Source organism: Ruditapes philippinarum, unplaced genomic scaffold (genome assembly GCF_026571515.1).
Source record: "Ruditapes philippinarum isolate M1 unplaced genomic scaffold, ASM2657151v2 ctg5732_1_1_1_1, whole genome shotgun sequence".
Classification (NCBI taxonomy): Eukaryota; Metazoa; Mollusca; class Bivalvia; order Venerida; family Veneridae; genus Ruditapes; species Ruditapes philippinarum.
In genome coordinates this window covers 37,114-64,265 of record NW_026854712.1, presented here as the reverse complement: position 1 = coordinate 64,265, position 27,152 = coordinate 37,114, and the positions used below count along the sequence as shown (strand labels likewise).

At 31.9% G+C, this 27,152-nt stretch overlaps 1 protein-coding gene across 1 annotated transcript; it reads right to left on the bottom strand.

Moving 5' to 3' along the window:
- Window positions 1-7,772: 7,772 nt before the first annotated feature.
- LOC132740837 (uncharacterized) lies at window positions 7,773-26,807 on the bottom strand (the record flags this gene model as incomplete). Its single annotated transcript, XM_060728860.1, has 8 exons — window positions 26,650-26,807; window positions 21,271-21,462; window positions 20,349-20,473; window positions 19,979-20,102; window positions 18,648-18,761; window positions 11,023-11,214; window positions 9,084-9,206; window positions 7,773-7,863 (listed from the first exon to the last, which is right to left on the bottom strand). Coding segments are annotated over exons 1-8 (1,019 nt in total), but the record flags the coding sequence as incomplete, so codon positions are not given.
- Between the last annotated feature and the right edge of the window lie 345 nt (window positions 26,808-27,152).

The window sequence follows — 27,152 nt, the reverse complement described above, 5'->3', positions numbered from 1 at the left end:
AAAATTCCTCAAAAATCTGCAAATTTAAAGCTAAACAAACCAGTATATTATGGATGCTTCCATGATGATAAGTGATACAGGATAATAACCGAGTATAACCACATATTCGATATTCGTACCCAGTTCATTTCGTACTTTTAGTGTTTCACACCTAAATATTATTTATGTACAATTGTTTTCTTTTTTTTTCAACCTAAAGTAACAAAAAAAATCATTTAATAATACACGGTTTTTAAGTGTATATTATGCATATTATACATGTTTTCCTGGATAAAAGGAACTGCCAATGAATATTTTTGTACTCATGTAAAATTCCCAATTTGAGTTAAACCAAAGCATAATTTTTTCACAATCTGTCACAATCTGTCTAGTACTGGCACCATTTCCCCAAAGCAGGGGGTAAAAACACTGCAGTGCCATCTATAAATAATATAATTATTACACTCCTTGAAATGTACATTTTGGTTGACATGCCATCCATTTCAGAAATATTTTTGAACTAGATTATAAAGTAGATAACATGTACATATATAAATAACTTTTACAAAAATAAATTAAACTACAATTTTTTTTATCGAAACTCAAGAAATTAAATTAATTAAATACATTTACACTTTTGAAGGAAATTGAAATTAGTTAAAATCCTTAACTCAGGTGAGCCATTTGTCTTATTTCAACTGTATATGCAACCAGGGTCTTTCAAATAGAACGGTCTGGAGACAGACCAATTTTATGTAAAATGCTGTCTCGGTTGAGTCACGTGATTGGGTTATCTACCATAATGACCCTTTTTCATATATTTCACAAAGAATTTAGCCTACCATTCTTTGTTACAAATTATAACCGATGTTTACCTCGCTATGTCATATTTGTTTGCAATCGATTATGGAATAGGTTCGAAAAATTTGACCAGTTGACTGAAAAATGTCTTTTATTATTAGGTGACCATATGACTGACTTACAAATCTAAGTGTTATCAAAAATACTGCCAAATGTATCGGGTAGCTAATTGAAAGACCTTTGTTTAGCATATATTTATACCATATAGCATATATTTTTGCCCTTTTAACTTATGTGGGTACCGTTTCTTAATAGTTAAATAGCTAGAAAAAATAATGGAATATCTATATCTTTGAAAATATTTTTATTAATTTATAACTTATCAATACTCATTATATTTTCTTTTATCGCTCCAAATAGCTGTCGGCAACAACCCTTCTTAGGACCGACCGTCTCTACATGTAAAGATCACCCCAGTAATTGGGAGAAGTGAAACGTTCTGTTATTATTTATTTAGCATTACTTTTTTCGCAAGCATCAAAGATTTTTATTTCCGTCACCTTTAAATAATATTAATAACAATAAAAACATATAAGAAACATATAGATCTAGATAGCTAGTTTTTAGTACAACAGCTTATTTGCTTTAGAAACAATATTCATTGCTTGATATCAGAGAAAATTTGTTTTTTGATAATCAAAAAGTTAATGAGGAAAAAGTAGATCTAAATAAATATTTACAAAAATGAGACCGGGTTGACCAGAAATCAGAATTACATCCGGCCGGATTAACTTGAGGCTGGGTTGACTTGACTAGACTAAGTATTAGTAGTAACGCAGTTAGTGAATAAGCAGTGTAAAGGACAGGGGGTGTCAGAGTTGAACAGAAAAAGGATGCATGTCCCAAATGGGAAACACTGAACTATAAAAAAAAGTGAAATATAAGATTTGAAGAATAAATCCTTAAAACCTTTCCTCATCAGGCCATTATGCATTGCTGTTTACTAATTGATTCACTCAACATATCTCCCTCCCTCAAGTAAATTTATATGTATGACAAACACATACTGGGCCAGTGGCAAATATCTCCATCTCAAATAAAGTAAATAATATCTAAAGCAAATTTAATTCATAAAGTACATCTTAAATGTTGTTTCCCACCTTTTAACAAAACAAAACTTCCTTCCTTTTGGTGACCCTTTTTTATAAATAAAAAGCGGCATCGCGAAATTTTGTGACAAATGAAATTTGTTTAACATCCAATATTCTAGTTGTTGTTGATTTTAATAATATAACATAAAATATTTATTTTAGTATTTCATGATTATTTTAAACAAATGCTGGATCATGCGTCATCGAGATTTTGAGAACCCTGAGTGAATGTTAATTTAATGCCCGAAAGGAAGATATTTATAAATATCGCTAACAAATAATGTCCATATGATATATATATATTTACCTTATACGTCTGTGATATCTTGTACCTCCGAAATATTAAAGTTTTTTCAATAACTATAAAAAAACAAGTTGTCCTTCGAGTTCAATATGGTGGACGTTTCGCGGGACATTCTTACCCTAACACCGGTAGCAGGTGCGCGTTTGGATAAAAGTGTGTACGCATCAAAAATTCAGTTAACAGGGACGTGTATAAAACGTCAGTTTAACATGGAAAATTGCACATATTCAAAATTTTCGACTAGCAAACAAAATATGAAGAAAAGAGCATTTTTAAAGGCATTAGGAAAATCACTACACGAGTGTATGTAGTGACTTTCCAAAATGTAGTCAATTTGTTGGTGTGTTTACAGGTCAATGTAGTGAGATTGGACAATAAACACACGCACACACACACACACACACACACACACACACACACACACACACACACACACACACACACACACACACAGGTGAATCGCTATATGCCACCGCATCGCAGATGCTGCGGTGGCGCCAATTTTGACCCCAGGGCTATAATTTGAACAATCTTGTTAGAGGTCTACCAGACAATGCTTAATGCAAAATATCTAAGCTCTAGGCCTCTTGGGTCTTTACAAGAAGATTTTTTAAATTTATTCTTATAATTCCTTTTGATTGCCATGGCAACCAGATTTCTGCATGGAATGAAATTCTTTGAACAACTTTGGAAGCCCTTCACCCAAGAAACAATCCTGCCAAGTTTGGTTGAAATTGGACTAGTGGTTTTTCACAAGAAGATTGTTTAAGTTCACTATATAATCTATATAACACACACACAAACACACACACACACACACACACACACACACACACACACACACACACACACACACACACACACACACACACACACACACACACACACAGGTGAATCGCTATATGCCACCGCATCGCAGATGCTGCGGTGGCACCAATTTTGACCCCAGGGCTATAATTTGAACAATCTTGTTAGAGGTCTACCAGACAATGCCTTATGCAAAATATCTAAGCTCTAGGCCTTTTGGGTCTTTACAAGAAGATTTTTTTAATTTATTCTTATAATTCCTTTTGGTTGCCATGGCAACCAGATTTCTGCATGGAATGAAATTCTTTGAACAACTTTGGAAGCCCTTCACCCAAGAAACAATCCTGCCAAGTTTGGTTGAAATTGGACTAGTGGTTTTTCACAAGAAGATTGTTAAAGTTCACTATATAATCTATATAACACACACACAAACACACGCACACACACACACACACACACACACACACACACACACACACACACACACACAGGTGAATCGCTATATGCCACCGCATCGCAGATGCTGCGGTGGCATAAAAAGAGAACAGATAAATGTAAGTTTTAGACAATTGAAGGCCTAAGTAATTACCTAGGCGACGTTTAGTTTATTGACGTCATATCTAACGACATATGACGTGTACATATTCCTTTTAAGCGTGTAATATACGAGAGAGAGTCAATATGTAATCAATATGGTCAATTAATTGGCCAAAATAGCAAATATATGGTTTTTTATTTCAACCTTTAAAAATTTTCTTTCCTACAAAATTACAAAATATTTTTTTAAAAGTTTTTAAACCAAATTTTTAAATGCTTAAAAATAGTCCCGCCCCTTTAAATAACTGAAAAAAAGGGCCAAACCAATGATTACCACTTTTTTTTAGTGAGGGTTTTGAAAATTTTTTGTTTAAAAAGGGAAAGGGGGAAGAAGTCACGGGTGTGCTTAGTCTGGGGGAAAGGGTGGATTTTTGAGGAAGTAAACCTGTTTTTCTCGGAAAAATATCTATTACAGTAGCACCTTTGTGTGTGTAGGAAATTTGTCATGCAGAAAAGATAGGCCTCTCACTAATATTTAGAGGTGACAGAACGGCCTCTAGAAACTGGAATTTGGACACTAGTTCAGGGGTATGAAAACAAATAACGTAATTTTCTTGCCCTCTTTCAATCGCTTGGCAATTCATGGTCGATGAACAATTTTGTTGCTTAGATCTTATTGTTACGCTTGTGAACTGGCGTAAGTGAGTGACACTAGCTTTCATCGCCAGTCACAATGTTAAATAAAAAGGGCGACTATCATATTTAGGAAAAAACTTAAGAGCACATTAAACTCGCTCCTTTTGTCTAGCCAGATGTTAGCAAATAGGTCATCAATCTGGAAATTATTCGCCTACCTTACAAGTGATTCTATGGAATCGTATGAGTTGACCGACTTGATAAGCATGGTATATGAGCTATTTTGGTAAGTCTTTGTCAATAGAAAGCTTGACTTTATGAATGTTAATGCTGAGTAACTACGGAGAGTTTTCTACCAGAAGTACTTTAACTGACTCGTAACTTATTTTAATATGTGCATCTACCTCGAAACATCTGCATAAGATATTTCATTGTTTGCCATTTATCTTTACAAGTATCAATATAAACGTGTACGGCAGATTTTTTCGTTAGATTTGTTTGACCTTTTATGTAAGCCCCGTATTTTTCAGGACTTTTAACTGAGCGTTTAACCAGCCGTTTTACTTGAAGTTACTCGTGTAAGGTATTTTTATTGTGAATAAAATTCTTAATCGGTTGACTAGATACGTGAAATACGTGTCACACATTTTGAAAGCAGCTGGTTTTAAAGTTCATAGTTTACACAAAAACAAGAATCACGGGCTAATTAGAAAATAGAGTTTATATTGCATAACATATTGACACATCCTCGTATGGTATGCACTCTGTCTCTTTGATAGCGGAAAAAAAATGAATTGTGTAAGAATCTGTAATATTGTTACGAAAGAAGTTCTCTATAAAAGAAGGGGGATATTTTGTTGTTGCCAAATTCAATTTACATCATTCAAAATTTGAGTAATTATAAATGTTGATTTTACCGTTTTTTTAAAGTTTATTATTGTAACAATAACTACCACAATGATTACAGCAACAACTGAAATGCTGACAGAGACACTAACGTCAGAACCTGTAAACAAATATATATGAAATAACTATGTACACCTCATGACGAAGGCAATATAAACATTGTACGTACTCATAGTTCTCATTAGGCAAACATGTCATTTAATTCAGATACATATATCATATATAATTTTTGTCCTCCGCCTTTTCAAACAAAAAAGGGGATAATAGAAAGAAATAGGCTCCATCCGTCTGTCCGTCCGTCACACTTTCGTGTCCGGTCCATACAAAGGAATTTGAAATAACTTGGCACAAATGTTTGTTATAATAAGACGATGTGTCATGTATAACAACCAGACCCCTACCTTCAGGGTCAATGTCGCACTTGCTCAATCAAGGTCAACATTGTCTCTTTGAGAGTATATGTCGTGTCCGGTCCATAAACTTTCTTATCTTTGAAGGGATTTTGTAAATACTTTTACACAATTGTTCACAATAATGAGACAATGTGTCATGCGCAAAAAACTAGTCACCTACCTCAAAGGTCAAGGTCACACTTAAAGGTCAAAGATTAACATAGTCTGTTATAGGATATATTTTGTGTTCGATCTAGAACTTCTTCATAGTTCGAAGGATTTTAAAATAACTTGGCAAGTCACAATAATAAGATGATATGTCAAGTACAACACCTGCATCCCTACCTTCAAGGTCAAGGTCGCACTTAGAGCTCAAATGTTAACAGAGTCTGTTATATGATATATTTTGTTGTCCCGCCCATAACTCCTTCATAGATCAAGGGACTTTGAAAAATACTTGGCACAAATAGTAACAATGGTAAGATGATATGTCATGCGTAACACCCGTGTCCCTACCTCCAAGGTCAAGGTAACACTTAGAGGTCAAATATTTACATGGTCTGTAATAGGGTTTATTTTGTGTCCAGCCCATAAACTTTTTCTTATATCAAGGGATATAAAAAAATACTCCACAAATAATCACAATAATAAGACGATATGTCAGGCGCGCAAAACATGGGTTCCTACGTCAAAAGTCACACTTAAAGGTAAAAAGTTTAAATAGTCTGTTATAAGATATTTGTGCCCGGTCTAAATTTTTCGTATTAAAAGGTTTTTGAAAATACTTGGCAAAAAATATTTTTAAAATGAAAAAGACAAATTTTGTCTTTTTAAAAACCTGCATCTCTACCCAAAGGGTAAAAGGTAAAAGCTTAACTTTATAGTTTTTTAAATTTCCTTGTTTTTTCTTTTTTTAATAAATTAATTGTTGTTTTTGCGGGATCTAGCCTTGTTTTTAAAATTTTTGACTGAAATAAAAATAAAACCAAAAATTTTTTGAAATAGAAACCAATTTTAAAGCCATTTTTAAAAACCCCCCTGAGGCGGGGGGCCCGTTGATATCTTTTTGAAAAAATTTTCTTGTATATATTGTTTTTGGGTTTTACTTTAAATGTAAAAGCCCAAAAATGCACCAAAAATGTTTTTTTTTTTATTCAAAACGTTTTTTTTTTTCTTTTCCTTTTCACCGCTTTTTTCTTCAAAAAACAAGAAAATTGCCAAAAACCCTTTTTTTTAAAAGGTTATAAAATTTAATGTTTCCCCTTTCAAAAAAAAATTTAAACATTACCCTTTTTCCTTTACTTTTTGAAAACTTTGAAAAGTTAGAGCTTATTTATCAATATAATTTTTATATAATAAATAAAAATTTTAAAACTTTTTTATTTAAAAGTTCTTTTGTTTTTTGGTTTTGTTTTTTTTGGGGTTTTTTTTTGGTAAAATTTTTTTTCCTTGTAAAATAGAAAAAAAAACATAAAAACACTTTTTGATTTTCAGTTTTAACTTAGTAAATTTTTTAAGTTTGTATCTTTATTTTGGGGAACCTTTCTTTTGGAAAAATGGGGTCAGAGAAAACGTAAAAGAGAAGAAAAAAAAAACCTCGGCAATCGGGATTTAAAATTCTGGGGCTATTTCCCCTTTTACAAATTAGAAAAACCTGTTTTTCGCTTTTTTTTCTATTAAAATATCCCGTTAAACAAAAAGGGTTTTCATAACTGACATAACAAAACACCAATATTTTGTCAAAAGATATTGACGGGAGGGTTCTAAAACATTCGTGATCCATCTTTTAAACCTAAAGGTGTGGAGGATTGGAATAGATAAATTTTTTATTGGAAAATGAGGGAATTTTTTGGGTTTTCCCCATTATCTGCGTTTGATAGTAAAAAGGGAATACTCATTTATCTTTTCTTTTTTTTCAAATTAAATATGATTTTAAGGGGAAAAATTTCCCATTAAAAAATTTTTGGGAAAAATTTTGGGAAAACTGTCGTCAAAAAGTTACAAAACAAAATTATTTTTAAACGTAATCAAACCAAATTATTGAAAAATTTAAGGATTTAATTGACATGAAAAAAACGTATTCCTAATGTTCATGACTCCTTTAAAAGAAAAAGTCAAATGCTAAGGAGCAGAAGGAGACAAGTCAATTGATAAATAAATATCTCAATATAATTTTTATGCAGATTTTAAGAATTCATTTACAGGCTATATTTCCAATTATTCACGTTAAATGATAGTTACATATTTTGTGAATATTACCTTGTGGTTTTCGTGTAAGTTTTGGTCGTTGATGTCGGTGTGGTTGTTGTCCGTATTTGTTCACTGTGTAGATTTAATCCTGTCTCTGAATCTGAAATTATTTGACAAAACAATGAGAACGAAAACTGGTTAGTCATTATATAGGTGAATCACCTATATGGTAATGTATAGATAATATGTTTTACATCTTTAAAATGTATTCTTACTTCAGAAATTGTCTGTCACCAAAACATTTCCCAAAATGACTCATAATGGCCAGGTTATGACAGATTTTATGATAATTATAATGACAGTTTTTTTGCTGCTGTTTTTTTTTTTATTATTTATTTATTCAAAATATTTAAAAAGTTTAAGAAGGATATCTGGTTTGTTGTCGTGTTGTTGATGTGGTTGCGAAACTGAAAATCAAGCTTAGTTTTTCTGGCAAAGACATAAATGTCCATCACCAATTAATCGTGACGTATTTATAATACAGATGAAACAATTATTAAGTAAACATGCAGGTATGATTAAAAATGTTTAAAGAATAAAGGGGCTAATGTAAACTAATGTGATATAGTGTCTTGTCTATAATACCATTGATTTTGATTGTTAGTCATAAATTATTTGTACCGGTATTACTCAATTGTAATTTTGCAGCATTGTTATTATTCCACCTAATTGTGTTCACAAATTATTGACGTCTTTTGTCCGTAAATATTATAATTCAATTTACATCACTGAAAACACTTTATTAAACTGAGTTAGGTGACAGAGGTTTGAATTTATAAAACAGTGAAAAAACCAAATTGACACATTCCACAAAAAAGACCAATATATCACACATCGATGTGAAAAGAATATTCCACATTTTTACTCGCGCTACGCATTCGTAAAAATTACTGCATTCAAAAATACTGCATTTTTTTCTCTCTAATCGGTGTGATATTTAACATTTTTAACTCACAATCAAACAAATATCCCCTAATGAATTCGATAAATAATTGTCAAAAAGGAGGGAATGTACAGTCCTTGTAAATGTTTTGTCTATCGAACCCCCTGTACATTGTAGCTAACTAAAATAAGCGAACATTTGTGACAACCATAACATTCTACCGATAAAGCAATCGACCAATTTGCATTTTTATGGTTCAGAGAGTAATGTCAATCCAATGTACAAGAGAAATTTACAACCCAATAAAAAAAAGCGTTATCAATTTCTCATGCATGTCATATATTTATACTAAATGATACAATCACCATTATGTATATTACACAAAACTCAAATGTATAGTTGAAAGTATTGTTGTGTACAAGTAAGCTTAAACCTACCTATTTGAAGCAGATAGCGTTTGTTTGAACTAGTTTCAGTGAAAAGTAAAAATGTAATGTTCCCACGTTTAGTAATATATCCATACTTCATACTGTCATCTGTACTGATTGCATTTGGTTTCTCTGAAATTAAACGAAAAGATTTGGAAAATAATCATGTCGGTTATTATCTATCAATTTAAGTTTATTATTCTCCTTATGTAATTCAATGGGAATATGATAACAATTCCATATTAAATGTCTAGTATGTAAATTTATAGTATAAGTAGTGCAACCACCTTTACTTGTCACTTATTGTCATAACTTTGATTTACAATTATGAATATTATCAATAAGATGAACGTTTGTTAGCGAATTTCAATCTGAGGTTTTAGTTAAACTTTAATGTCGAGTGCATTGTTTATTTTCCTTGTAGAAGATGTATACTACTAATCGTTCTGAATTCTACACTGTTAGGACAATACCCTTAAATTTTATGAATACTGAAAGGATAAGGTACCGTATAATCTTTATAAGAGCTCTGATCAAACTTAACTGTGATATTGCTCCTCTACTTTTAGAATTGCAAAAACAACACCCATATGATGATTTCAGTTGAAACAAATTATTTTTCATTAAAATAAGTATTTTTATATTTAAAATCAATCTCTTAAACTTCTAGATGTGAAAGATTTCCATGGTAATGAAAATGAATGGAATGTCTTTGTCGTGATCAATCATATTTAATTGAATAATTACTTGTTTCATAAACTGCAATATTTGACACCAGACTTACTTTTATGTTTAAAAAAAAATAAAAAGAAAAAAAACAAATATGACAAATAAGAAGTAAAAATATTTTTGGGTGAAAGAAAACATTGTCTTCAAACGTTTGGTTTTGTTAATTCAAAAATCTAATTAAAATTATCTTTCATTTTTTGTCTTTGGTCTAAATAAAAAGCCAGTGATTTTGATTTTAATACTGTGTACGTAGGAACAGTTAATGATATAGAAACTTTATTTTACTCATATATATCTACATTTATATGTTAAAAGGGGAATAGTTCCATAGAATTTTAGGCATGTGGTTCCGGACAAATGGAAAAACGGAAAAAAACGGACCATGGAAAATATTTTAAAGCTCATGTATCCTGCCTGTACAAATCAATGTTACTGAGATGCCTAAAGAGCAAGGGTATTTTGGCCCATCGGGACCGCATGGTAATTCTTCATGATGACAAGTATATACTTTCATTGCTTTATAGCTTCTGAAAATATTCCAAAGTTAATTTCTACATTAAGATGATGTAAATAATTCAAACCCGTGGAGGAATATTTATTAAGGGGCACTTATTTATTTAACTGTTATCATGGTCCATAAAACATTTCTACCTATCATTAACTTTTTGGCAATTTTAAAAGCAAATTCATGTGGTTCTTTCTGTCTTCTTTTAAGTCTATTTACTACGAAAGACACAAAGGGAAGATAAATACTCTATTAAGGAAAATCTTCTAAACTTGGTCATATTGTTCCGAGCAACGATGCTTTCGTTTACTAAAATGTACAATAACACTAATGGGAAACCAAGTGTTATTACATAAGAGCCTTGTGATCGATCCTAAAGAAGACTTTATTTTTTTTTTTAAGTATTACTCTATACAAACCAGTTGCCTGCTGAAAGAAGCCAATTTCGACAAAAGATGCTTTTTACAGAACTTGACAGATTTTCTTTAGAAGATGCTAACCGTTTCGTTAGTAATATATCTTAGTTCATGTCAGTATATTTCAGATTATGTATTGTGTTTGGAATGCATTCATTGAATGCTACCCTTCCTTATTGATCTTTTTCCCCTTTTTTATATTTTAACTCTTTCGAACCAGATGGCAAAGAACCAAGATCATTAGAACAATTTTTGGAAGACAATAAAAGCTCACCGTGAGAAATAATTTTCAACTAACCATTAAATCTATATACTGCATCACTGCGAATAACATTTGTCGATGTTGGACTTGTAGCCTGGATTATACTTGTTGAATTCAAGGTGTCATTATAGCTGATTGGAGACAAGTTTCTTCCGAAACAAGCTTTCACATAATGCTTCCACGAAAAGTATGTTTGTGAGTTATACTGGACAGAAACGATAGCAGAACCTGAAAAAAGACAAAAAACTGCACTATGTGCAACAAGTTGTTAATCTATAATTTTCTTATTATATATATTTATATATATAAATATATTTGAAATTTCAATCGAGGTGGAATAAGGATGTACATGTATAAACATTTTCAAGACAATCTTTTGAATGTAATCGCATTGGCTATTGGCGCAGAAAAAAAAAAGAAATAGCAATAAAAGTTGTTCCCTTTCTATTAAGCTGAATTGAGGTACTGATGTGGATTTATAGAATGTTTGCAAAAACAGACTTGTTGTAAATGAATTTTTTTTAAATTGTATTATAAACTTTAAGCCCCTCAACAGTTTTTTCTTTATTAAATTTATAGTTCCTATACATAAAATGCAAACCAATTTTAGTTCTTAATAATTATGTAATTAACGTTTATGATGTAAGATAACACATTATATACCAATATTAACATAAAAACAGTATTGCAACATTTTCACAAAGTTTGAACAACTTTGATTCGTAAATATCTTATAAGGAATGTATGAGGGATATTTCAAAGTGACTATAAAAATTATCTTTGCAATCTTCATATGCTTTATTTTGCTCGATGAGCATTGGCTATGACCTGACTACTTCTCTCATGTCACACCTGTAATACTTTTATACTTCACTGCTAGATACAAAATATGGTGCCTGCCTTTATTAAGCATGATATATCATTGAACAGGTTTAGTATAATTCTTTCAAAAGAACAATTCATATAACAAAGGTACCAATTATAATTTTGAATGTTTAATACACTCGGAATTAAAAAAACGTAAATATTTACAATTATTGAATTTCTTTTTGAAAGCTCTTAATGACGACGTTTACGAATAAATAACGTTACAACTACAAACGGTTGACACAGTTATTCAAAATATTATTATTGTTCAAATGGCGTGAAATTTCAACATGACATTTTTCGGGTTTTACACCAAATCCCGGCAAATTTTGGACATAATACATTTTTGTATCATGCACTTTGATTATTATTAATCAACATGCGTCACGTGTTTTGAACCGCGCCGCTGTGGCGTTTCCATGGTTATTTAAGGCGGAATATATACTATTTCTGGAGTACCGCCCCATACGGACTGCTTTGTTCCCGAAGGTCAATTCGTCTCTTACTTTCAATTTCTAGCCTAACAATACCTTGATCCGGAATCTTTAAATCGTTCTGTAAGTGTTTTGAATATTTCCAAGCGTCTCATTTGTTTCATCCTTTGTTTCTTTGATCTCAACAAGGATCAATTGCACATTATAGACTTTGCTTGGATATCTGTAATAGTCTCTTTAAAATTCTTATTTTCAGACTGTAAAATTGATACCTGGCCTTTTGTTTAATCGAAATTAGAATCGTGTAATTCAACCGTGTTCTTTAAAGCAATTAATTTGTCCTCAATTGTAAGAACTCTTTTATCTAAGTCGGACGATAATTTATTGAGTTTATCATCCACATTGGTAACCTTTTTCCTCTACCGTTTTTTGATTACTGAGTCTAGTGTGAACTCATTCATCTAAGTGTTGACAACATACATTTTTAGTAAATATCTCAAAAATACAACTTTTTGGTCCTAGGAGAGAAAATGTTGCGAACATATAGAATGCCTCTGGTACAATTGTATAAACTTTACGAGACTGTGAAGATGTGGGATGTCATATTATCACTCCCTATTAAATAAGCATATAACGGCAAAATAGCTGTTATGCAAATGCGACGATTTTGTAAATGTGAAATGATATAAGAATCTTACACTGGCTTACACCAGAATATCTAGCTCGAGGGTAACTGTTTACGGCTGTAACGAGGCTCTGCCGAGTTTCCTTTAAACAGTTACCCGAGAATAACGTATGAGAAATTCCGTTGTTGTCTTGTTTTAAAAAGTCTCGGAAACCTACCTTGCAGCAACCCCATATAGTCCTTTAAAGAAAGAAGGCACGGGCTTACTGTTCATTTCTCTTTAGTTGTGTTGCCAAAAGTGACTTCCATGTATCGCATTTAAGTACTTTTTGCTGAATGTAAAAGACATCCGTACGAATTCTTCAACAATTTAAAACGTTGTAACGTTTGAAGTCGATGAAAAGCCAGCTAAGCGCCATATGTGGTTTGTGTCCTTATTAAATAGGAAACATTCCCTTTTGTTAATTCACCAACTTTAGCTTTTGTATATTATTATGCTCATTATCAGTATAAACGTTGTTACATTATATCTGAACCAATTTTGCATTACTTCAATATCCTGTGCTAGACTACGTTTTAACAAAATCAGAGGATATTTTAAGTCAACTGTAATGCAGTTGATTTATGTGACATTTGAAATATTTTTGTACCAGCAACAGTTATCTCTCTTTACATTCTGCTTTCGTGAAAATTGGCTCCGCCTATTAATTTTTGTCCATTTCCGTGAAAATGCCATATATGGAAGTTGCAAAATCGTTTACAAATGTTAAATGTTAATTTCAATGTGTTTAGTCATGTGAAAAACGAATTTAAAAAAGTAAAACTTTGACAAACTTGTCCAGGACAATGTTATAAATCTGGCCATAACATCGATTTATAACAATTTGATAAAGTTTAATATCACATTTCAACTCTTGTGAGATCCGATATTTAAAGTTTTTCATAATTTATGTTGAAAATTCAAAATAAAATAAAAACAATTTTGCATTTTCTTAGTGACATACATAAACGTTTCGCCAAATGTCAATGTTCTAAAGTACCGGTAATTTATTGAGTATCCTTGGCGCTGTTTTTAGGATTCGCGTTGTGACACAATGTGATATTTCTAAGTAGTCTAGTAATGTGTGCGTAAAAGGTCCCCTTATAATTTGTACAGAATCTGTTAAAGGAATATCTTAATGGTAAGAATGTCAATGGTGATAGCTTCAAATAATGGTGCGGTGCAAGGAATCAAATGTAGTAAAAATATGAAAATTACCATTTTCTTTCAAATTAAATAATTTTTGGCAGATAAAACTACATCATATATTCTTCAAATGTATTTCTGTACCTCATATACGAGTATTACATCAATGAAGTTTTATTATGTATGTATTTTTATTATGTATTTTTGATAAAAGTCTTTGACAAACGCATTAGTACTGAAGTGTCAAAGATTAAAAAACGACTTCACAAGGTATAAAAACCGACTAAGTGATTTAAAGTCTGAACTAACAAATGATATGGAAGACGTGAATCAGCGGTTGGAAGAGATGGCCAAATTCCAAACTACAGAAACTTCGGTAAGCAACAAAGATACTACATGCAATATTGTGGTGCGGAATCTACCGTACAATGTTTCTGAAGATATTACAAAAAGAATGTCAGACTTGGTGAAAAAAGTATTGCAGATACCGGACATTTCATTTGTTAATGTGGATAGAAGGGAATATACGAGGGAGAATGTTCCAGGAATTGTAGTTTGTGAGTGTAGAAGTCAGGAGGACAAAAGTAAGATTCTGAAAGCAAAAAACAAACTTGGAGAGACATTATTTTATAAAAATGTCTACATTAACAGCTACCAAACAAAGAAGAGAGGCAGTTGTCTACTAATATGCGTATGCATGTTAAAGCTATAAACAATGGTCGGTCTAATATGAAGGTCGTGGGCACTCGAGTATTTGAATCTGGTTATACAGGAAATCAGTCATCGGGTAACAAAGGAAATAAAAACTCCTCGGGTAATGCCGGTTTTCGAAATGGTGGTGCCGCGAGTGCGGAAGCGAGTAACGATATAGACGGTAATTCCTATAAGGATCAATAAAATGGCAATGGAGCGTGGTACGGTAGAAGGGACAACAACTGGGGCGGTAACAGAGGAAATAGAGGTGGACAAAGACAGAGTCGTGGTCAGAGAGGCCATCGTTGATGGAAATGGGATTTTGGAACGTTAATTGTTTTAAAAATGATTTTAACTCTGATAATTTTAAATTGAGGGAAACATGTATCAGTATTCTGGACTTAGACATTATGGGTAGTGCAGAAAACCATTTGAGAAGTAACGATATTATTGACATGACTGGTTATAAATGGTACGGTAATAATAGAACTGATATTCATATCAATGCTTGGACAGGTTGTGGGGGCGTAGGAATATTTGTTAAAGAAGAACTATTTATAGACTATCATGTTTCAATAGTTGATTCGTTGACTAGACACATTGAAGTTAATTGTTTCTTTGATAAATTACTTACTAGTATTTATGAATATCAAAATTAAGGTAAAATCTGTATTTTGGGTGATTTTAACGGTAGATGAGGAAATTTGTCTGATTTTATTGAAGGTATAGATGATTTACCAGAACGAAATGTAGTAGACTATACTTGTAATAGCTATGGTGAAATGCTTGTTGATTTTTTAGTTGATGTGAATTTTGCTACAATAATTATGAATGGTAGAAATGGTGTGAAAAACGATTTTACTTGTATTCGACCACAGGGACATTCTGTTGTAGACTACTGTCTGGTGGGTCATGATTCTTTACATATGTACAGTGATTTTCTAGTTGTACGGTCCCGTGAATTGGTACAAACAGCATATACCATCTCCTTCTTCTATCATCGAATCACGTATAAAGAAAATCAATGCACATTTGCAGCCTTTATAGATTTTAGAAAGTCTTACGATTGTGCCAACGAACGATATTATTTGAAAAACTTAACAATATTGGTGTTAAAGGAAAGATGTACACTGCTATACAATCAAATTTTAGTAATGTTTCTTCTTGTGTGAAAGTAAATGAAAACTTTTCTGATTTTTTTAATGTGAATCTTAGTTTAAGACAGGGGTGTATTTTATTTACAATATTGCTTAATTGTTTTATCAATGATTTAGCTATCAAAATCAAGGCTTTGGAAATGGTTATTGACATAGAAGATGGTGAAAAAATTGTCAATTTTACTTTTTGATGATGAAGTATTATTAGCCTCTAATGCATGTGACCTCCAAGAAATGTTAAATTGCCTATCAAATTGGTGTTATGAAAATAAGATGACTATAAATGATAAGAAAAGTAATATTGTTCAGTTTAGAAACGTATCTACTAGTAAGACAAATTTTCAATTTTCATGTGATAATGCTAGATTGGATATTGTAGATAAATATATTTATCTTGGCTTGGTTCTTACTGAACATTTGAATTATAATATTACTGCCAAATTTGTATCACACGTTGGGTGTTTTAATAGCAAAATTTAAGCTTTTAGGTGGCATGCCTCATCATGCATATAAAAAGATTTATGACTCAATGGTGTGGCCAGATATAGCATATGGTGCTGCCATTTGGGGGACTATGTATTCTCTTGTATAGAAGCTATGGAAAATCTTGCTATGAGATTTTTCTTAGGTACAGGAAAATACACTCTAAGCTCTGCTGTAGCCGGTGATATAGTTTGGGATCCAGTTTATGTTAAACAATTGAAATGTGTTGGTAACTTTTGGTGGAAATTGTCAAATATGGATCAAACAGAGGTAATGTCAAGATATCAAAACACTGTTATCACCTTGCAAGTAGAAATTGTAGCAACTGGCATTTTAGGATTACAAACCTCATTATAAAATTTGGTTGTGTAGATTTTAGTGACTGTACATTACCACTGAATAAAAATCTAGTTGTTGATACAATTGTGAAGAATGCAATGGATGTATTGATAGATGAATGGACAAGATCAGTTCAGTGTATATTTAGTAAATCTGGTGATAGTAGAAACAAGTTAAGGTTATATCAGAAATTTAAGTTTGATTTTGAACAGGAGCATTATGTCAATGAAATTATGTCTTATCGCCATAGGTCAGCATTGGCTAAATTTAGATGTGGTGTTGCACCAATCAGATTGGAGATTGGCAGATACGAAAGATTAAATGTTAACGATAGAGTATCTTCTATTTGTAATAATGACATCGAAGATGTGATGCACGTATGATTGCATTGCCCCCAGTACACTGATATTCTCAATAAATTACTTGAAAATGCTGCTGAAAATTGTACTTTCAATTGTTTAATTATTGTAACGATATTGCCAAGCTTTGCTTCCTCTTGTCAAATGAAGATATTGTCAATTTGAAATATACTGCAGAATCCTTCTACGATATACTTAATTATAGAAGAGATTTTTTGTACCAATAAATATATATTTTAATTGCTTCATTTTAGGTGGAGGGTGAGGATACACATTATTAATTTCAAGAAAAAATTAAAGTTGATGATGTATGTGTTTCACCTCTTGCCTAAAATGAACATTTTAATAGCAAAAGAACATTTATTGTATAAATGTTATAAATGTATTTTTAAACCAACTAGAATATTTTATCTTCCTGTTGTGATTATCACTACTGGCCAGTTCATCCATGGTCTTACCATGAGTGATATATGATTTTGTAAGACATTTTTTAATAAGCGCAATAGTGCCACATTTACAAAATTCAGATTTTATTAACAAATTTCTTATGACAGATTTTAAGTTGAGGTCAGTGGTTGTTGGTATAGATGATTTTAGTACATTTATAAGGAGATAACCATTTAGGGTTTAGTACAGTTATGAGATTTCATTCTTCCATTTTAAAATTAACAACCCTAATGTAATTACTCATACAGTTATGTTGTAGGTATGAATATTAGTACAATTTAATTATTTTAAGTATAACATTCAATGCTTGGAATATGCTGTTTTACTTGTAAATGTCTGTTATAATTCTTAAAAGAATGGCTATCCAATTTACTGTATGTATATTGTTTTAATTGTATATGTATGTATAGATCAGACTATAATAAAATAATAAATATAATATAATAAATATTTTGAATTGGATGGGGGATTTATAATACTAATTACTGTTAAGTTGTTTATTTTGAACTACTTATAACTTCTTTAATGACTCTCATTTATTATTTTACACGTTTCATACATTGTTCTTCCAGTTCTTGCATTTTTTCTTGAGAAATTTATAGTAAAGTGTGAAATAATAAATTAAAGTCATTAAAGTAGTCAAAATTAAAGAAATTATCAGTAATCTGTTGTTGTTTTTTTTGACACAAAAAAACCAAAACAAAATTAAAACACTCTGATACAGAGCATTGTACTTAGGCCGTCTTAGTGCAGCACTAGTCAACGGTGTGCTAAGTTTTTTTCTGTTAATAATTAACCATTTGGTTAAATATATAAACCAATCTTATCAAGAAATTTTATAGTACATTTGTCTACATATTAACATGTCGTCATGTTAACCGACTAAAAATGCATAGAAATAAACGATGAACAACCGTACATAGAAAATGCAATATATAAAGCAATATGTAAATTTGAGATACAATAAATATTTGTAAATTATCAAGAATATACTGTTAATTCAATGAGATAAAAGAAACTGAATAGTTGAAAAGTACAGACTTTGTTTTTGAGTCTCTTGAAAACACTTACCATTTTTGCATAGTTTTTTGTCATTTTCTTCACACCGTGTCCAATAAAGATAATTATTCGTTGCTTCAAACACAAGACATTTTCCGCTATTCCCGCCTCTTGTAACATGTATATCTAAGAAGAAAAAGTCGATTACGATTACACCGTGTATATCAAGTAACGCCGGAATGTGAAATTATGAACGATTTGTGCAAAAGTTAAGCAGAATTGTGCAATAAATAACGGATACCTGACAGGATTTTCAACGCGGTAAGTAATCTGGTCATTAAACAAACTGAAAAAAGAAATAGCCGTATACGGCTGCAAAGACGTAATACTTTAATTTACCGTCATCAAGATTATTTCGATGAAATTGCTTAATTTTTAAGATCATTCGTGAAAATGATGGCATGCTTACCGTTTTGAGTGTAATTTTGTTTTTTGTCGACTCTTATTAGTACAACAATGCAGATAATACCGTATAATTTCGATCTTTTGGTAGGCAAATGACATTTTCTTAACACCTGGTGGCATAGAAAATTGAAAATAAGCTGATAAAATGTGATTTTTAAAACTCTATTTTATAAGGTTACGCCGATGTACGTGGATAGTGCTTCACGGTAACACCGGAAAATGAGGTTTTTCTCATATATGGTTCTGAATTATTACACGTGTTTAACGCCATTAATCGGTGAGTATGAGCATTATTCTAAAAATTTTGTAGGGGGAACTTTAATTCACTTCATACAGAATTGATTTTAGTTTGATTGCGTAAATATAGACACCGAATCGGTCCCTGCAACCACAGAGCTATAAGCTTCGTAATATATGTCTTGAAATGAGTACGAAGCAATGCAATTACTAGATTTCTTACTTTAGTATACAACGGTGTTGAAACCGTTTATCATAAATAGCAATTTCTGAATATCTTTTGAGATGGTAGTTATAAAAAAAATGCCTTTTTCATTATAGAAATGTTTATTGTTCTCACTCTTTAGACTATGTTTATTCACGTACCTCGTAAGAGTCGAAAAAAGCCAAAATTACACTCAAAACGGTAATACACAAAAACAAAATTGCCAGTTTACTTACGTCGTTGTAAATCCTGCCAGGTACTAGTATCCTTCATTTATTATTTTTAGTTATTTTCGCATCCCGGCGTTACTGGATATACACGATGGAATACCTTACCAACAGAAACATGTTTACTGCCATTTTATTATGTTTCGCGGTACAAATGGTAAAGTTAGAAGCGAAACTTATTAAAAGTGAAAGCTAAAACAAATTTAAGGTTTTGTACAAATAGTATTTTAAAGTTATTCATCTTACAATTATTAAAACTATCATAATACCCGCTCTGATCTTTTGGTACAATGACATACAATCATTTCCACCAGCAATCCAATCTCCATTAGGAGAAATATCACATTTACTCAATGTTATGTTTTCACTTGGTAATTCACTTAGGCAAAAACACTGCAACAACATACAAAAATGAACATCTAAACAGTTCTTTTTACTCTTATATGCTATTTCAAGAAAATAAAAATACTTATGCTGAAACTAGTTAATAGCCTTGGCATATTTTGAAAATACAAACTAGTTGCTGAAAGTAAAATTACGTTTTAAACAACTGTGCTATTCCGTAGTATTTTATTGGAGACAAAATGATATTTACAGATAAACACGAAATATTATCTTGTTTTTCTTCGAAGAGCTTACATTGCCTTTGTTTAATCCAATATAACTGTGATGTGTTTCTTTGCACAATGAAAAGCAATTGCCTGGGGAATTATTCCTTGTCGGCAACAAACCATTTGGTACTGTTTTGTTTAATAGGCTACATCCTGAAATACGCAACTTTTATATTTGGGTAGGGTTTTACGTTGCAGAAACTCAACACAGGCTTTCTACTGTTAGAGAAAGACCTTAATAGGTGCCCATCCTTGCCTTATTTCAGGCACGAGCGGGCACCTGAGTAGAGCCATCGAAGTTTCATTTGCTAACCTAGATAGCTTCTTCAAGAAAATGAAATTCAAAGTCCTTGGTAACAGTTCTAAACCAGCAATGATGTGTCCTCTCTGAATCTTTTGAGATGCTCAATAAAACGACATCTGCAATTTATATTTTAGGTTTCGCATTTAGTATGTTACAGTTCAAGATCAAAAGGCTTATCAAGTAATCCTTTCTTACTTATCTTCTTACTTATGACCCGTTGGAATAACGTTCATGATTATCAAATGCTGTCCAACTTTGACAAAATATCGATCGCAAAAAAAAGAATAAAAAATCAGAGAAAGCATTGAGGAGACGCCCCGGTAACATATTCAATATATGAAGATGATGATAATAATTGTAAATTAAACCCAGACGCTCATTTCAAGATCAAGGTCAAAAGTAATGGTCAATGGTTTTATCTTATATTTTTGCTCTATCTTTTTATATACTCCGATATCTTTTATATATCTTTTTTATAAACGTGAAGGTTGTTGTTCATGATACTTTAAAAAGTGTTTGATTTCATTGATAATACGTACATAATCTTCATTTTTTCAAGAATACTGCTGTTAAGGCATGGCAAAACAAGCAATTACCAACTATTGTTTATGTACAAGTAATGACATGATATATAATAAGAACTTACCAATGTAAGCAAAGGCTGTTTCCTTCTTATAATATCCAACCCATGCTGTTTCATTTTCATTTAGGTCAGATGTTATATTGATAATAAACCAAGAAGAGTTATTCCCTTGAATTGTTGGTGTTGCAAAGTTTCCCCTACCTTTTGCATTGTCCCACGAGGCAGTTTCATTTGAAAGGACATAATAAGCTGTAACTGCAATGATGTAAGAAATGAATATTTAATGAAACAATTTTCCAATATAGATACGTTGGTATAGACAAACTAATGAGTGTCAAGCGAAACGTTGATCACTTATGGGTTTCCGTAGCCTTATCTAAATGTAGTTTTGAAACGCTTCGCTTTATTTGAATTGCGTATAACTTGTTGAGTACATTCAAATTTCTTCTGAAACTTAGACTGAGCTAAAATATACCCCAAAAGTGAAATATTTTTAAAATATTCTTCTCAGAGATGCACCGAAAGCTAGAAATTTGGCATTGAGTATCAGTGAAATATATTTTAAAATTCTAGATCTATAAATGGTGAAATTATGTTTTTTCCGAAAGTTTAAGGCGGATTCTCGAATAATTGTAACATAGACTGGCTCTGTTATCCACCACGCATTGGTATTTAGCAATACTCTTGTGCATGCGTCATTCCTCATTAAGGAAGTATACAAAGTTTAACATATTTATTTTATTCTTTTATTTTTCTTATTGTTTTACAATAATTTTGAAAGATATTTTATAGATTACAGGCTTATAATATGTATATTATACTAAGTACGATTTTTAATCAAAATACTTAAACATATAAGGCATCTATATGTCTATATTACTGAACATTGGTTATCTACACGACAAGCTATCTTCGATTTTTATCAAATCGAAACTACAGTTTAAATGTTCCGTCCCACCATTCGTCATTGCATCCGTCTGATCCATAACTTTGTTATTTATAGAAGAATGTTGAAATATGTCTGCATAAATGTGAAGCGAATTATGATTGAATTTGTCGTTCTTTAACTGAAAGGTCAATGTCACACTTCGATTCGAAAGTAATTCTTACATTAAAGTGCGCTGATTTTTGGTCCAGTCAACAATTCAGTTATTTCTTTATGGATTTTAAACTTTGCACAAATATGTTGGACATGCTAACAACGAAATAGAGAAAAACAGAATCCCTAAAGAAAGCCCAATTCGGAAATTTTGAAAAAATGCAGGCTCGGTGTTCATGGACGGAACTGATCGAGACGCCTTTAAGAATTAGGTCCTAGTAGAAAGGTCAATATCTCAGCTATACGTCCAGTTATGATATGAATAATTCATAATAATGCGTTGATGATAATGTCCAGCCAACAATTATTTTGTCTTTCCTAGGTTAATTTCAACAGAACTTGACATTTATAGGTTTGACAATATGACCATGTGTCACGTGCGACAAGTAGGTAAATGGCTTCAAGGTCAAGGTCTTACTTGATTTCAACAATATTTGTTTCTTCGTCAATATTTACAGACACAGGTCTTACTTCATTATGATTTTTTTTCTCATTCAAGTGCATTGATGATAATGTTCAGTCAACAAATCTGTCATTCCCGAATGGATTTTAAAATCACTTGACATTAGTGTGTTGGGCCCAATGGCTATATGTAAATATGTCATGCGCAAGAGTCGGGTTTTCAGCGACATGTATAAGCTCAAAATAAAAGTGCAACATTGTCGGTTCCAGTCAATAATACTGTCATTTGTGAATGGACTTAGCATAGATATGTTAACGACATGTAGCGTCTCCAGCATAAGAGTCACGGTCACACTTGTACATCTGAAGTCTTAAAATGGTTGTGTCGGTTTGAAATGAGAGGTCTTGTTGATGCTATTTTAAACTAATCCCAGAAATGCTCATAAAAGTTGCATGATTACAATAAATCATTAAATACAGTAAGGAAAGCAATAAATCTTATCCTGTTGAAAATCTTCTTTGTTTTAAATAGTCATAAATATGGAGGATATTCAAGTTTTTTTTCATTAAATACAGGATCTATTTCATCGAGTCTTATGAAATTAAATATTTGGGTGGCGGTAGCGACGAGTGAAATATGATAATTTTCATACCACAAGATGGAATAAAATCCTGCATTTCTAGAAAAACCTAGAATTTTCTGTTAATTATATTCTTTTTGTTACATGTATTACAATTTGAAAGATTTCCCCTTAAATTTTGTGTATTGGCTCAATTTAGAAGAAAGTAGTCCGACAAGACACCAATGAAAATACAGAAAATATTTTTCACTGCAGTGAAAAATATTTTTTACAGTGAAAATACGGAAAATGAAAATACTCATTTTATTTTATCAATATTTCTCATTCGCAAACGTTTTGGCTATATGCCTTTATCAGCGCAAAACATAAAAAAATGTCTTTAATAATTTGATAGGGAAGACATAAGTTAATGTTTAGATGTTCGTGAATTTGGCAGTGTGGCAGCCTAGCAGCCTGAATTTGGCAGCCTTGCAGCCTAGCAGCCTGAATTTGGCAGCCTTGCAGTCTAGCAGCCTGGAGTTGGTAGCCTAGCAGCCTAAAGAAAACTAAGAATAGTACAAACAAAGAAAATGGTCGGAAATACATCAGTAGCACTTCCTTTGATCATTCCCCGCCTTTTTTCAATATCGTGATCTTCATTTTTAAAGATGTTGAACTTTAATTGCTTTTGCCTTGTTGATCTTTATTCTTGTTTTTTTATCTTAACATCTTTTTTTTCATGCATTCTGACGCTTCGGAATTTGTGAAGTTAGCAGCCTAGCAGCCCAGCAGCCTAGCAGCCTTAAGAAATCTAAGGATAGTACAAACATGAAAGCCGTTGGACATGAATCGGTAGCACATACTTAGACCATTCAACATTGCATGTCTTATTTCAATATCGAGATAATTATTTTTTAAAATACTGATTTTTTTTTCATGCTGACGCTTCAAAATTTGTGAAGTTAGCAGCCCAGCAGCATTGCATCCTAGCAGCCTAAAGAAAACTATGGATAGTACAAACATGAAAGCCATTGGACATGAATCGGTAGCACATACTTAGACCATTCAATATCTTATTTCAATATCGTGATCTTTATTTTCTTAAACAATGAGCTTTATTTTCATTCTGACGCTTCGGAATTTGTCAAGTAAGCAGGTTTGTACTATTCTTAGTTTTCTTTAGGCTGCAAGGCTGCTTGGCTGCTAACTTCACAAAATTCGAAGCGTCAGAATGAAAACAAAAAGCTCATTATTTTAAAAAATAAAGATCACGACATTGAAATTAGACATGGGATGGTCTAATTATGTGCTACCGAATTGAGTACTGATATCAGTTACCCAGATTCTGACCAAGTACATGAAATGTACTTGCTTTTTATTTGTAATATTCAATGCTATCTACCCTTGTCATGTGTAGCCTTTATAGGTAGGTGGGCGATATAAGGCCACCATGACCTTTTTGCTTTGTTCAATTATAAAATTACATTGTTCAATTATAAAATTACATTATGTCATTCAAACAAAACGATAAATGCACTCTTGCTCAAATATGACTAGGCGGCTAAAGCCCCCTCCCTCCATCACATCAATAGCTCTATCACTTAGATATGACCATGCGGCTTAAATCTTCCTCCCTCGACAAAAGCTCTTCCTCTCTTTCTCAAATATGACTAGGCTGCTAAAAGCACCCCACCCCACCCCACGCGACAAAAGCTCTTTTGCTTAATTATAACTAGGCGACTTAAAGGCCCCATCTCCATGACAATATAGCTCTCTCGCTCAAATATGACTACGCTGTCAAAAGCCCCCATCCAACCCCCGTAAAAATGAACGGTAGAACCAAACCTCCATAGTCAACAAGAACACAAAATATCATTCCTCACTTCTTGATGCAATTATATGAAAAGCTATTGTCAACAGCAAAGCTTAATTTTAATATTTTTGTCATTCACTCAGTCCAATCCCCGGTTCGTCCGTCCGTCCGTAAAGCCGTCCTTTTCTGTCTATAAGATAACATTTATTTCAATATCATCGTTTTTATATCTCTGCTGCTGCTGCTTGATTCCATAAAAAATATATTCGAAAAACATCCTCGGCTTAAGCATATTTCTTTTTTTTAAATAAAAAAAGGTCAGAATTATATAGGATCACAAAAATATTGCACTTTAATGTTTATTTCATCATATCTTTACCCGAAATAATATAAAAGTAACGTTTATAATGAATATATTTTAATACAGAAAATAAGGACGATATGCGACGCAAAGACACACTCTCGCCGCAAAACGTACCAAGTACGATATGCACCGCAAAACGTCCAAATGTGTACGATATGCGCCGCAAAACGTCCACACGCGTACGTTTTGCGGTACGGACGTTTTGCGGTGTTACTCAGCTTAAATGATAACAAAACACTGCGCACTATCGCTTCGTGTTTATATATATATAAATATAAATTCCTGCGTTCTTCCTCTTTTAAATGATTAGATAAAAAATGTTGTATATATATGCAAACAACTATTTCTATACGACCATTTAACTGTCAGAAATAATTATAACGAATTAATAATAGAGAAAGCATCATTTTTATAGGAATAAAGCTAGATTTCTTTATAAATCGACAGCAGCCGTGTGTATTATTAGTTATAACTATTTTTGACAGATAATATGGCCTATATAAACGATTGTTTGTAAATATAACCCAAGCCGCTAGGCTATCTACTATCGGCTCGGGTTATATTTACAAATAGCCATTTACATATGGCCATATAACCTGTCAACAATCTTTATAACTAATAATATAAAAGCGACTTTACAAACGTGCAGTATTATAAGATAACACATACATGCACTTTGTCTATGAATATTTAATATTTTTGAATAATTTAAATCAGCATATTTTTGTGACAGAATTTCAAGCGTATTTTTCAAATATATTCAATATTGGATTAATGTCCGAATCGATGATGCTTGGTGATTAATCAATGCATTACTGAAAAACATTTCATCCAAAAGGTTCTTCATAGTTATACAATTTGAAGTACATTGTTGTTTCTTCACGTTTATATATACGAGTTGGACAGGATTTAGTTTGCTTTCCGCCTTCCGACGGTTTCTATTTTCTTTCTATCGTTCAATCTATTTTCTGCACTAGAGTTTAGTTACGTGCGGTTTTCGAAATAACTGTGTCACCGTGAAGTTTAATATTGTAAATTAGAACAAATTGTTTCAAAACCTTACCCTTATGTACACTTTACATGGTTGTCTGACTTTCTTTATCATAAAAATATCAGGTTTCTGCTAGGTAATACTAGTATAGTATTTAAGTTGTAAATTAAACTGTCAATAGGTTTTGCATATATAGATAAGTTGTTATATTACCATTAGCAGCAGCCGTAATACAAAGAAAAATCCAACACACTCCTAATGTCCGCGACATTTTAAAACTTAACTAATTAAAATATTTACACAACCATACTCTGACTGCGTTCTTCCTCTTTTAAATGATTACATAAAAATGATTTCAAAACAGGTAATGATACGCTGATACAAGGAAGTGAATAGTTAAAAAACAGTCGAAATAAATACCGCGACTGCTTTATCTGTACCTTTACGATAACAAAATATTTCAGTCAAGCTAAATTGATTAATGTTCTTTACTTTGATTTTATGCCGTTGCAAATAAAGAGCATATGCGCAAATTCTGCATTTGTATGATTCTGCATAATATGCATAGTTATAAATATGCATTAAATGCATACATTACGACTACATCTAAGCATTGACCTTGAATTTTTAAAAAAAACTACAAACAGACATGAATCTGTATCGTACGGAGAATTTACGTATATATATCATATATCCCTGTTAAAAATAACATAGTT